The sequence below is a fragment of the Pollachius pollachius genome (genome assembly GCF_949987615.1).
Source record: "Pollachius pollachius genome assembly, chromosome: 18".
NCBI classification, from domain to species: domain Eukaryota; kingdom Metazoa; phylum Chordata; class Actinopteri; order Gadiformes; family Gadidae; genus Pollachius; species Pollachius pollachius.
In genome coordinates, this window is record NC_136951.1 from 10,878,251 (window position 1) to 10,890,911 (window position 12,661).

At 45.1% G+C, this 12,661-nt stretch overlaps 2 protein-coding genes across 4 annotated transcripts; both read right to left on the reverse strand.

Moving 5' to 3' along the window:
• Positions 1 to 515: 515 nt before the first annotated feature.
• Positions 516 to 1,985, reverse strand: ved (ventrally expressed dharma/bozozok antagonist; the record flags this gene model as incomplete). Its single annotated transcript, XM_079755324.1, has 3 exons — positions 516 to 905; positions 1,207 to 1,490; positions 1,712 to 1,985. The coding sequence occupies 3 exons, from the start codon at positions 1,983 to 1,985 to the stop codon at positions 516 to 518; spliced, it is 948 nt and encodes a 315-aa protein (XP_079611450.1).
• Positions 1,986 to 7,374: 5,389 nt separating this feature from the next.
• Positions 7,375 to 12,575, reverse strand: polm (polymerase (DNA directed), mu). Of its 3 annotated transcripts, none has more exons than XM_079755799.1 (12): positions 12,078 to 12,575; positions 11,772 to 11,949; positions 11,326 to 11,424; positions 10,801 to 10,971; positions 10,397 to 10,468; positions 10,034 to 10,154; positions 9,706 to 9,838; positions 9,100 to 9,202; positions 8,819 to 8,953; positions 8,100 to 8,240; positions 7,891 to 7,974; positions 7,375 to 7,651 (listed from the first exon to the last, which is right to left on the reverse strand). In XM_079755799.1, the coding sequence occupies exons 1-12, from the start codon at positions 12,266 to 12,268 to the stop codon at positions 7,565 to 7,567; spliced, it is 1,515 nt and encodes a 504-aa protein (XP_079611925.1). In that variant the 5' UTR covers positions 12,269 to 12,575; the 3' UTR covers positions 7,375 to 7,564. The 3 variants fall into 3 exon arrangements, with proteins under 3 accessions (XP_079611925.1, XP_079611924.1, XP_079611923.1); XM_079755798.1 differs by having other exon boundaries at positions 8,100 to 8,237; positions 8,819 to 8,974; XM_079755797.1 differs by having other exon boundaries at positions 8,819 to 8,974.
• Positions 12,576 to 12,661: the final 86 nt, after the last annotated feature.

A 12,661-nucleotide genomic window follows, 5' to 3' on the forward strand; every position in this document is an offset into this window, starting at 1 on the left:
GCTAGATGCGGCTAAAATCACACACCCTTAATCTTTAAGTAAAAACTCTTGAGTAGTAGAATTACTAATTTTAATTAAAAAATGATTTAATTTTATTATCTGCTCATATTGAAGTTATATCTGTGCGAGGCATGTAGGACAAAGGCAACTCTAGTTTTACAAACATAACTCTTAGACTCTTTTAATGGAATTTCACATTTCAAAACATTCCATGAAAAAGAAGAGATAAACACAACCAATTTACAATTTCAGTTTTAAATACAACACAAATAGACCTATCAACTTAAGCAAAACACAAAACAATACATTATTGCACGATACCCAAACAACATATAAAAGGTCGAGTTATAACTTTTTATAAAATCTCTACAATACATTCCATTCTTTTTCTGCATTTGATTAAAGATATTCACTCATAAAACAGTGGAATGATCAGATTCGATCGATGAAATTGCTTCATTCAGATGACCCGGTAGAGCCATTTCACCCTCCCCCCCGCTCCTCCAGCAGCAGAGTTAATAATGCTGCGTGGGGTACGGCCCCGGGTACCCTGCCATCAGGTGCCCGGACGCCGCGGTTGGCAGCACCATCCCCGCTGGAAGGGTGGGGTACTGGTGGTGGAAGAACCCAGGGTCCCTGGGCAGGCCCGTGGTGGTGGTGGTGGTGGTGGTGGGGGCAGGGGAGGGGGGGGCATACGGGTGGAGGTGGCGCCGGGCGACAGAGGGCTGGACGTCCTGCAGCGGCGGGGAGGCGGTGAACCGGGGGTAGGGCGCGGGCCGGTACCCGGGGAGGTCGGGGTAGTGCAGGAACTGGGTGGCCACGGCGTGGGCCTGGCAGGCGTGGGCCAGGGCGTCCTGCACCGTGCGCTTCAGCTTCATGCGCCGGTTCTGGAACCAGTTCCGGATCTGGTTGGGGGGGGGGGAACCAAAGAAGAAGTTAGGTTAACGTGAAACTCCAATAATATCAGATAGCCTTGTCCCCATTTCCTGCCATTCGTCCATTCAAAATCTTCATGCCTTGTACATTACAATTTTTATGGGGGCAGGATTGTCCAGTGTCTTTATGACCAAAAAAACAGAAACAGAAGTAATACTTCTAGACACCCATGAATGAGTCATACTAAATGCTAATTGTGTGCATGATTTAACCTCTGAGGCTGAATAAGGTGCTCCTGTGTGAGTGGTTGGTCGAGTGCCGGACTGCTACCTGTTTGTCGGAGAGGTTGAGTTTTCGACAGAGCTGGGATTTGTCCTGGGTGCCGAGGTAGGCGTTCTTCTTGAAGGCCCGCTCCAGGCTGTGGACCTGCTCCGCCGTGAAGGCTGTGCGGGGCCTCCTGGGCTGAGGGGAGGGAGGAGGGGGGAGACCCCGGCTGTGGGGGAGAGCCACCGGGGAAGAGGAGGTGGAGGAGGAGAGGGAGCGACCTCCTTCGCTCTCGTATCCGGAGGTCTCCTCCTCTGTGCCACTGCTGAAACCGGTCTCCGTTTCCGCCACTGGAAGAAGGAGAAAATTGAGTTATTATACAATTTAATCTGTACAACTCCGTCTTTAATCAACTTTAGCTTTCATCCATTTCATCTTTTAATTCACTCATTCATCTGGGATCCGCCACTCGCAGGAAGAGAGGTTAACTTTGTCTTTCCTAATGTAAAAATCGCTTGTAGCAATTTGGTAATTCATTCGTTTAAAGTGAGTGGTTCATAATTGAATTTACCTTTTTGGTTGTTGCTCTTGCGAGGGATTTCCTGGTTGGAAATACCGGCCTCTTTGGTGGGGAAGGAAGGGTTTGAGGAGAAGTCATGGGTAACGGCAGGGCCGCTGCTGGCCTCCGGCCCAGGCCTGGGTCTGCAGTAGAAGCCAGGCAGGGTCTCGGAGTGCGTTCCTGAGGTGCTGAATCCTGGGGTGGTGGTGGTGGAGACCAACGGGCTCCCTGGTTCTGCAGACAGGCTGCTCTTGGCCATCCACTCGATAGAGAAGTGTCCCCTCATTGTCACAAAGTGCTTCTCGTAGATACAGTCTGCAACTCTAGATATCCCTCCAAAACACTGTTTCAGATGAGAACCACAAACAATTAGAACCCCTTGGGTTTTCTCTGGGTGAATTCAAACGAATGGAAAGTTGGATCCAGAAAAGGGCAGGTAAATCCTCAGTGTGTGTTGTCCAGTGTCCTCAGAGAGAGAGAAGTTGTTAGAAGTGGCCTGCTGCTCACCGGCTTCGCCTCTTTATTCCCAGGGCAACCCCTTCCCCTTTTCTCTCCCTTTTTTTAAAGACATCCTCCGTCGAGGATCAAAGCCTCCTGTCCTCCCCTTTCTCCCCCTCCCTCCTTTAGTTTTCACAACTAGAGTAATTAAGATGTTACAATCACCCTCAATGAGGCTGTTACCTACGGCTCCAGCAAGTCTACCAGCCCCCCCCCCCCCCCCCATCCTTTTAAGAGACAAGACACTAGACACAGCCCCTCATCTGATGCCACTATCTCTTATGTTGTAAATACTGTACTGTAGTCTGCGTCTGTGTGTGTGTTGTGTATTTGTGTATTCGTCTTAAAAATCCAGTCAGTGTCTCTCCACAAGTGTATATGTTTTGATCATTATTTTGTATAGTTGTATGTCAAAAATGCTGACATATTTTGTGTATGAGGGTTTTTCCAAATGTAAACAATCCTTTAATGATCCATCTAGCAAGGTATTATGCCACTGGTCATTTAAGCCAGAGCACTCAACTTGCCATTTGATTTTATTATAGATTCCTGCCACATATGAAATGGCTTACATGGCTTTAATTGATTACAAATCCCTAAAATTTGAAACAGACTTTAATAGGCTTTTTATTTGTGGGAGGGAATTAGTAGTCGCTCCCTAAAGTATGGTCCATAAAGCGTAAAGGGTGAGAATTTATGTATTTGCAATAATATTTAAACTTTGAGTTTCCTTATCTTATGTAGGATATATATATGTCTATAAAACTGGCTGTCGCCCAATAAACCAACCTTTTTTTAGTAACATCAGAGAAGCACATTGATTCAGTAACTAATTGATGGGAAAATACAAAACTACACATTCCGCGCGTTGCGCCTGTTTTTCTGAGTCTCGGAGACTCGGGCGTCACTTGGGCGTTGTAGGTATCAAAGCCCCCGCGTGCCTTTGAAGTGGCCGGTATTCTTAATGAGCTATTAGCACCGGCCGTCACTGGTTCCCCGGAGACAGCCGTCTGGGAGAGGGGCAGATAGCATAGCAGAGCACAGTGCCCCCGGATCTATTCAGGCGCTGCGAGCACTCCAATTATCTTATCAATGAGGACCGTTTTGAGACTGAGCGGATTAATCCCTAAACGCACAATGTATTGCTAGCACCGCACCCCCCGCCCCCTTTACACGATTTGCACACAAAATACATGTCTTTAGTCTTCCGAATGGTCGTCTTGATAGTAGTCTAAAAGCGAAGGCTACGGGTCTTTTCACAGGGAGGGATCACACAGCCACTTATTACGCGTTATCAACTCAATGGCAGACCAATTGACTTGATCCCATGATCCCCTATCAGAGCTATGATAGAGGGACAATAGTTGGGATGACCTCAACTAAAAGCTGATTCTATTTTAGGGAATCGTGGCGCCAGAAACGAGCCTTGTTTATAATTTCACAATTTATCTAATTTATTTTTAAAGGACTAACGAAAAATATAAATTGAATGTAGGGTTATGTTGACTGTTCAAACGTCATGCTTTGATGGAATGTGTATGTGTGTGTGTGTGTGTGTGTGTGTGTGTGTGTGTGTGTGTGTGTGTGTTTGTGAGGGTGATCTTGTGTAATTTTTCCATTTTATGCTTTAGCACTGACGTTTTCGAGAAGAATATAAATTCATAAACCTTTTTCCTATAAAGTGATGAACACAAATATACATTTTTCAATAGTGTTTTTGGCTCAGTCTGCTGGCAGGACCCCCCAATTGTTGTCCCTTTCTGCAGTCTCTGCCGGTTCCCGTTCAGCCAGTCTTTGCCTGTCCGCATCTTGTTCACCCACCAGACGTTACATCAAAGACTCTCAGCCCAACCCTATCAGGAACACTACTGATACCTATCAGCCACATTATACAGCATAGTCTTTCGGGCCTATATACAGACAGAGGGGCAACGAGAGAGAGAGAGACAGAGTGTGAGAGAGAGAGAGAGTTTTAAGAAGAGGGATTGAGGGAAAGAAAGTAAAAAGGACATCTTTAATGCCGTTCATTGATAGAATCATAAAAGTAATCACTAAGTTTTACAACACATTCCTGTGTGTGTGTCTGTGTCTGTCCGTGTGCGCACATAAGGTTCTACGAAGAGGTGCACGCAGGTCAGCCCCTGAGTGACATCACGAAAGCGACCAAAAATTAAATTAAGCCCCCAACTTTTACAACAAATACTTTAATAAATAGATGAACAAACAAAAAACATACTCTGATTTGAGGTGATGCGGTCGATACCGGCAGATTCCCAGACGGATCTGTCTCTGTCTATGGCAGGCGGGGGGGGGGGACACAGAGAAGACGTGCTACTCACTGCCTCCCACCCAGTCTCCGACCGGCTGTCTGTGGGGTAACAGACTCCCTGCAGAGCTCCCCTTTGATTGGCTCAATTCAAAGCCTTTCATCTCTAATGGGCCTGTTTGCTAGCCTGTTAAGGACACAAACACAGCCCCGGCCCCCAGGCTCAGAGACACGGCCGGCCCTAAAACCCACAACGATAACAACAACGACAACAAGGGAAAGATGGAGATGGAGCACTTTGACAGACAGCCATGTTCTCTGAGACGATCACATGTGTTGGATGGCTTGGAAAGTTTGGCAGTATTTCGTACAGAGTGAAAAAAGATCAACCACACACGCACGCACACACACACACACACACACACACACACACACACACACACACACACACACACACACACACACACACACACACACACACACACACACTTCACAGAAACTCCTTTCCATGCTTCATTTGAGCAGGACTGCCAGCCCAAACACAAAAAAATACAGATTCCCACACTTCAGAAAATAGCTGGAACCAACTTCAACTGATCTGTGTGTGGCCTTGACAGAATTTCAAGCAAGTAAACGCACTCTTCCACTGATTGGAGTGTATGTGAAGAGAGAGCGGGAGAGAGACAGACAGACAGGGTGAGAGAGAGGGGATGTTAAGGCGGGGGGGGGGGTCTAGGGGGGCTGGCAGCGTGTGTAACACCTAAATAATCATTGATCTGCGTTGCCTGTATGGTCTCCAGCGCTGGCCCGCCTTGTCTGCAGCACTCTCTGTTAGGTTCCCTTCCCCAGCCCCATTGATGCCTATCAAGCCCTTCAAAGGAAGGCCCTGGGGGCTTTGATGGGCCGTAGCGGGGGGCGTAGTGTGTCGATCTGGACTAGCAGGGGCAGCGACTCCCATGGTCAGATGGACAAAAGGAGAGCACAGAGGGGCACATAAAACCCACGCACACCCACACACACACATTCAAACACACAAGTTTGAACACACACACACATTCAAACAGATATTAACACACACATTCAATCACACACACATTCAAACACACACATTCAAACACACACATTCAAACAGACATTCAAACACACACACACACACATACACACACATACGTTTAAACACACACACACACACACACACACACACACATACACACGGGGACGTTGTATTCGAAGGACGGCCATTCCTTTCTTTAACAACAGGTCTCACTGAAACTTTTTCCCGTGGTACTTTTGGTATTGTGAGTTCATCAGTTTTTTGAATGTGGAGTTGTTTATGCAAAAAATCATGCAAATAGTAGGGAAAATGTAAATCTGGAATGACTCCATGCTCACATAAATCCCACTGCTGTCTCTGGTCCTCCACATAATATAATGACATAATAATCATATATATTAAACATTGATCCCTTTTATTCCAACTAATGTTATTGTAAAAGTAAGCTATATCTATCTGTAAAAATAAATAAATAAATCAATAAAAAGAAAAACATCAACCTGTAATTGCGTCAATGGGACATCCATTGACTCATTCCCTTACATATACCCCCGTAGTGCATCCCGTCCCAACCCCTAGACGTCTCGCAGCCCAGGGAGTGCTGTTGTCTCCATCCAGCGGTTCACACATCAGGCGTCAAAAACACAACCACATGTGAATGAGGGATTTGGCATGACAATAAAGCTGGGCCGTAAAAGCATGTTGTCCACCATAATAACTCCATAATACTGGTCATATACAGTCTTGTATGAGGGATGTCATGGTGGATCGATGGATCATGCTCTGCGATGAATACACGTGAGTGTGTGTGTGTGCATGCGCGTGTGTGTCTATAGGTGTGAGTGATCCGTGCCTTGGAGGTGTGAGAGGCAACGGCGGCTCTTTGAAGTGAGGACACTATTTAGAGGTTAATGAGGCTGTTAAAAATTTAAGGAAACACCTAAACACACACACAAGCAGGCACGCACACACACACACGCCCATGTAGTGAGCACACACACACGCCCATGTAGTGAGCACACACACACACACACACACACAGACACACACACACACAAACACGTGGTACAGTTACATACGCACACATACACGCGGACACAATAGGCACACGCAACCACAAGTAAACAAACAGGAACGCACAAACTTAAATGCACACACAGCAACACATATATTTTGTTTACTTTACAGATATATAGGTTTAATTACACAGCCTACAATGAACAGGTAATACACAAGATCCTTTCAACAATAGATGCAAATGAAGACTAGATTCCAGCTGGGGATACATTTGAATTCAGGTCAACAGGTGTGTGTGCATGTGTGTGTGTGTGTGTTGTTTAAGCAACTGCCATACATAAACCTGGGATACATCTCACAGCTGTGGTCCTTATTTTGCCTCTCTCTATTTCTCTCCTTATCCCTCTCAACCCCCTGCCTGATGACTTATCATAGTTAATGCATTCTACTTCAACAGTCCTGAAATTGCACTGAATAAATAAATCAAGTGGTTGGTATTTCCCGGCATGATTTCCTTCAGCATTCTTTGTCAGAAAGTCAGTAGTGTTAATGCCTACATCACACAAAGGATCCAACCTGGTCGCTATGGTTATTCTGTTGCTATGGTAATTTTCTGGGTTTCCTGTTATGCGGGGTGGACCACCAGCCCTGCTACTGAAAGGCCATAAATATTCATGCATCTAAACCCTGTTTACTGAAAATGATCATAAGCTTTTTATGTTTCCGATTTATTGAAAACCGACTAGTAAATTATGCAGTTTCAAAAATGTAAACAATTTTTCAAGAGCCAATTGCGGTCATAACATTAAAAAAATGATAGATAGCATATCTTTTCATGCGTTTCATTTCAGCATTTTATTATACAGAAACAAACAGGCACTGGCATATTACTATCAACATGGGCATACAAAATAAAATCAATCAATATTTAACCATATTATAATCCATTAGGTTATCACAAACAGTGTTGTGTTGTACTACAGAAGGGAAGCTTGCAATTTAGATCTTAATGGATGGAAAGGACAGAGGGTCAGGCATTTCTCCCGACGGGGGAGACGTACTCCAGACCCAGATGAGCGAAGATCTCCTCCTCAGAGCTCGCTCTTAAATACCTCTCCTGGAGAAACACAGGGAAGCAGATGATGGACTTTCACATTTAGTTACTGAGTCATTTGACAGTTGCTTTTATCCTAATCCACTTACAAGTAAGGCTAAGTACAACTAAAGAACACGATCGATATTGGTGGAGCTAGGAAAACTATGCTGCATGATCAAGTTTCTGAAAAGCTACAGGGCAGAGTGCTGAGTAGCTGCCCAACCCCTCTCTCTCTATCAGGAAGGTCTATGTCTCTCTACCTGATTTCTGTCGTACAGTGCATGGCTGCTTAAGGACATGGATCTTTCGTGAACAGCCCACCGCCGCATCTCCCTCTCGAACAACTGCAACAGAATACCAGTTCTCTTTTTCATTCTCGATGTGACGGATATCTTGCAGAAACATAAATGGAGAAACAAAAAGAGAATTGAACTCCCACTAAAATTGCTAGGAAGCCATTAGGTCATACCTTGGACCCAGTCCAGCCCAGCAGAGCAAAGGCGAACTGGCTTATAGGGGAAACCACCAGGTCCACTCTCACTGCTCTCCAGGGTCTGCCGCCAGAGCCCGTCTGCTCCGCTTCCACTCGAACCCGCTCCGGATCCTGCTGCTTGGGATTGACCAGGATGTGAATTATTGAATGGCATAATGTAAAGTAGTATAATGCATGCCATTCTGTGGATGCATTTTACAACCCGTTAATGTAATGGCAACACATCGTGATTACGCATACATTCCCAGGCATGGGTGCAGACCCAATTTCCTCAAACAAGAAAAGGCTGTATAAGAGAAGGACTTGGGTGACATTCCTGTCTCTTTGAATCTACACATTTCAGAGTAAAACAGGATATTAGGGCGGCGACTAAATCTATACAGGGGAGGAATGTGTATTGATCCTCCAGAATTTTTATGGTTTAAATGATGCCCCCTCAACTCGATTATCTATATCATTTGATTTCTTGAAATGAACTGGTATGTTGTCTTTAAGACCTGTTTCTGAAGGAAGGAGTGTTAGTGTGTCGTGGGGGGTCTGTGGGTAGGATAGTCTAGTGGCCAGGGGGCCTCAGGGTCCTGGGATAGTACACCATTGTCCAAAGTATAACCTGCGCTCACCCTTTAGCTAGCTGCCCTAACTCCTCCTACATTTATACTCCTACCTGCTCCTTAACGGCATGACTCCAATAGTACCTGAGCACGCCTTGTGTCCTCAGGATTGCTGTCATTGGTCAGTTTGAAGATGGAGAAGCATCTGTCGAAGCGGTCCATGCTGGAGCTGGGCCTGCCAGCACCCTTAGCTGACTCCCGATAGGTGTTCCTGGTGGTCTGGTGGTACAGCAGAAGCCCCTTGAGAATGATAAAGGAACACTGGAGTTCCATTCACTTAACTCAATTCACTGACATGTAGGTAATCAAAGGTCCCATCCAACTCTTACAATTCCATACTTAAAATTCAGGAATATTTGATTTACCCGAGACTCCAAACAGGCGATGATTTTATGAATGAGTCCCTCTTCTTTTCCTTCATCAGGGTGCGTGATCAGAAAATCAACATCATGGCCGCTCATCTTCCCTCTGAAACCAGTCAAAGACATTTGGTTACCAATAGATGAATGGATGAAAAGGTATATTGGGATTGGTAGGTAGGTAGATTGACAGATAGGCCATCCAATCATTTTCTTTTGGACGATTAAATTATTGGACAGGCCTACGACAGCCACAGATATTGGATTTTAATAATTTTAAATTAGAGTCTTTGATTTATTGGTTGTTGTCAAAATGTAAGAGCTTTCAAAAATAAGCCCAAAAAAGCTTCTCAAATAAATTGCCTCTCATAGCTTTAAGGCTGTGTCGGCTTATATATAAAAATACAAAGTGTGGATTGACAGCATTTTCCAAAGCTGTCCATCCGACCCTTAACCAGAGACTGCACGACTTCACCCAGTCACGCCACCAGCTAGATTACGTAACACTCATACATCATCATTTTCAGGCTTAAAGAAATGCCTCTTCACATTAATCCAGCAAAGTGTAGACATAAATTCGCTTAAATTCCGGAACAGGAATATTCCGGATACCTCCTGAATCCTCCGGCCAGGGTAACCCGCGCTCCTGGTAGGACGGAGTGCACCACATCCTCCACCATGACGCTGACGGCGTCCGCCTCTTCTCTGCTCACCGGTTGGTTGAGGTCAGTGTAGTACTTTAGACCTGAAAAAGACCAGGATATTAAGATGCTTATATTATATCATTATGCCCCACAGAAAGACAGACCGCCACACACACAGACAGACAGCTCCACAGACAGACAGACACACATACACCCAGACACAGCTCCACAGACACACATAGACAGACAGATCAAAAGACACACAGACAGACAGATACACACACACACACACACACCTGCTTGTTGTGCTGCGTTGAGCGAGTGTCCTGATGTTTCCAGCTGTGTGAGGCTACATATCCCCTCTGTAAACCACCGTTTAGCCGTCTTCACACCCACCCCAAAGATCCCTGTCAGCAACTGAGACCCTTTCTTAATTAGTAGACGGTACATGTTTGGTACAAAGTCAATAATAACACAGTATAATCATTATATTCCACTTCAGAGTAGACTTTGTTTTTATATTTCACCTATCCATGGAAAGATTTTTGAGAATAAATATGAGCAGCCATGGTGATCCCAGTGAATTGTGCACTTAAGGCCGGATGATTCAACTTTAATTAATATTCTTATGCTAAGATATTTCACTTAGGTGTACAGACCTTCATGGCTTTATAACGCGAGGACGACTTGGTTTCTTCGACTTCACTCGACACTCCATTCTCCAAAAGATCCTGTGAGAGTCGATACAGAACACTCAACACTGTGGAGTGGTTGGTTCTGTGTTGTAATACTTACTTGGGCACTATTCAGTTATTTAATCTGATGCTTTTGTCCAGAGTGGTGAATTCAGATTCATGTGAGCAGAAGAGTTCAGGGCCACAGGCAGACAATGGGGATCGAACCCAGAACCGCTCAGCTGGGAGTCTGACACATTAGCCACCACACTATCCTGAAAAAATGATTGTAGTGCAAAGTAATGCAGATCCTGATGAACATGAGAAATTCCATTAGAGGAAGGACAGGGTTTGTGTGTGTGTGTGTGTGTGGGGGGGGCTCTTCTAACCTGAATGACCCGGCGTGAGTGGTCCCCCAGGCAGGGCAGCCCCCGGAGCTCAGCTGGCCCCTGGACCCGTCTGTCCAGGGACCGCAGAAGGCCCTCGGACCGCCTGAACGCAAGGCCTCTCCCCTCGTCTCCGTTCAGCTCTGCGCTCTCCGCCAGAACGGACAAGGCCGCCTGGTGGAGAATGGAACAAAAGTAAAAACACAGAGGGAGAGTATTACTTATTCTGTATTTGTCATTTTAAAGGCGTCCTCATTTCAGGTATTTGTCATTTAAGAGCAGATTGGGGTTTAGGGCATCTTGCTCAAGGACGCTTAGAGGTAGACTGCGGTACTTTATAGTTGGTACCAACAACCTCTCAAAGCAGGGATTCGAACACTTATGAGAATTAACCTTCAAACTGAAGCCTTAACTGCATAGTGCAGAAGGTTCTGACCCCAACCTATATATTTCACTGTTACTGTGATATCTGGCACTGATACACCAGACATGTATTTAGACAGGAGGGGAATGAAGGTATTGACTGACAGTGAGAAGGGTATTGTGTCCGGGTTGAGGCGTGTTCCTCTGACATGCGTAGCTGGCCGCTAAGAACACTGGTGCTTCAACAGGATTTCCCTGCTGCTCCTAAAAGAACAGAAAGTGGGGTTTCACTCCAACAGAAAATACCACTCAATTGTATCTGGAACAAAACCACAACTTCTGTAAATTACGATGATTTATTTTTCATTTTTTTCTTATTCTTACACAACATTCAGAGGTTGTCAAATATATAGCTCTTAGAATATATCGACTTAAGTCCTGAATTGAAATATAGGAAGAACTAGCATGAGGCAAGATAAGTAACCAAGATTAAAAATCCAGAATGATATACAATATATACAAAACAACCAGGACAAACGAGTACCGTAAAACTATAATCCCAGTTAACTAATAAGAGCAATGGTGTAGTTAGTTTCTTAGCAGCACTTTACCAGTAACCGGTGTCTGTCTAGTATGGCCACAGGTAGGCCCTCCCGCATGCTCTCCGTGTACCAGCTGATGTCCAGCAGGTGGACAGGTGGTCTGGACTGATGCTGTCCCCTTACTCCCAACCATGTCCTCACCTCGTCCCCACTGTTGTTTTCCGATATGATGTACGTCACTGACTCACTGCAGAGTTGAAAAGGAAAAGAACTGAAACCTTTCTGGCTTACTTTTTTGCAATGGCATGACTCAGGTTAGGAAAGAGTTGGGGTAGAAGAATTGAACACAAACCAAACGAAATACTGTAGGCCTACCTGTAAGTGTCCTCTATTCTGAATCCTTTACTTCGCCCCAATTGTGCAAGGAAGGTTCTCCTACTCGCTCCCATTCTCCTCTCTAATATGAAGATCACTGCTTGTGGAAAACGACTTTCTTTACTGGGGTTAGTCTCACTACTCTGACCACCGTTTGAAGGGGGCACTTTCCTTCGTTTTAAAGGTACCATGGTTGACGTCAATATTGCGTGTAAAATTGCATTTCTCCAGGCGCATTCAATTGACAGCTAGTACAGCTCAGCAGGTGTATCCCCTCTTTAAGGTACATCTGTACACTTTAGGATACCGACGGATTAAAAGTTTGGAAGTGATCGGTTTCATCCATAACTTGGACGCTAACCCTGAAACGTTCATCCATATGAACGCCGAATAAACATACGAGATCCACTGGAAAACTTTCTTGAGCTTGTGAACCATACAATCATTGCATTCCCCTTGAATAGATGTGGATGATGTGTGCACCGATGAAAACACAACTGTCAGTAGAACCTCAATTGTTTTTCCGGGTTGGCGGTGACGTGTTTGTTGTCCACGCCCCTCAAAGTAAGCCTTACTTATACTTT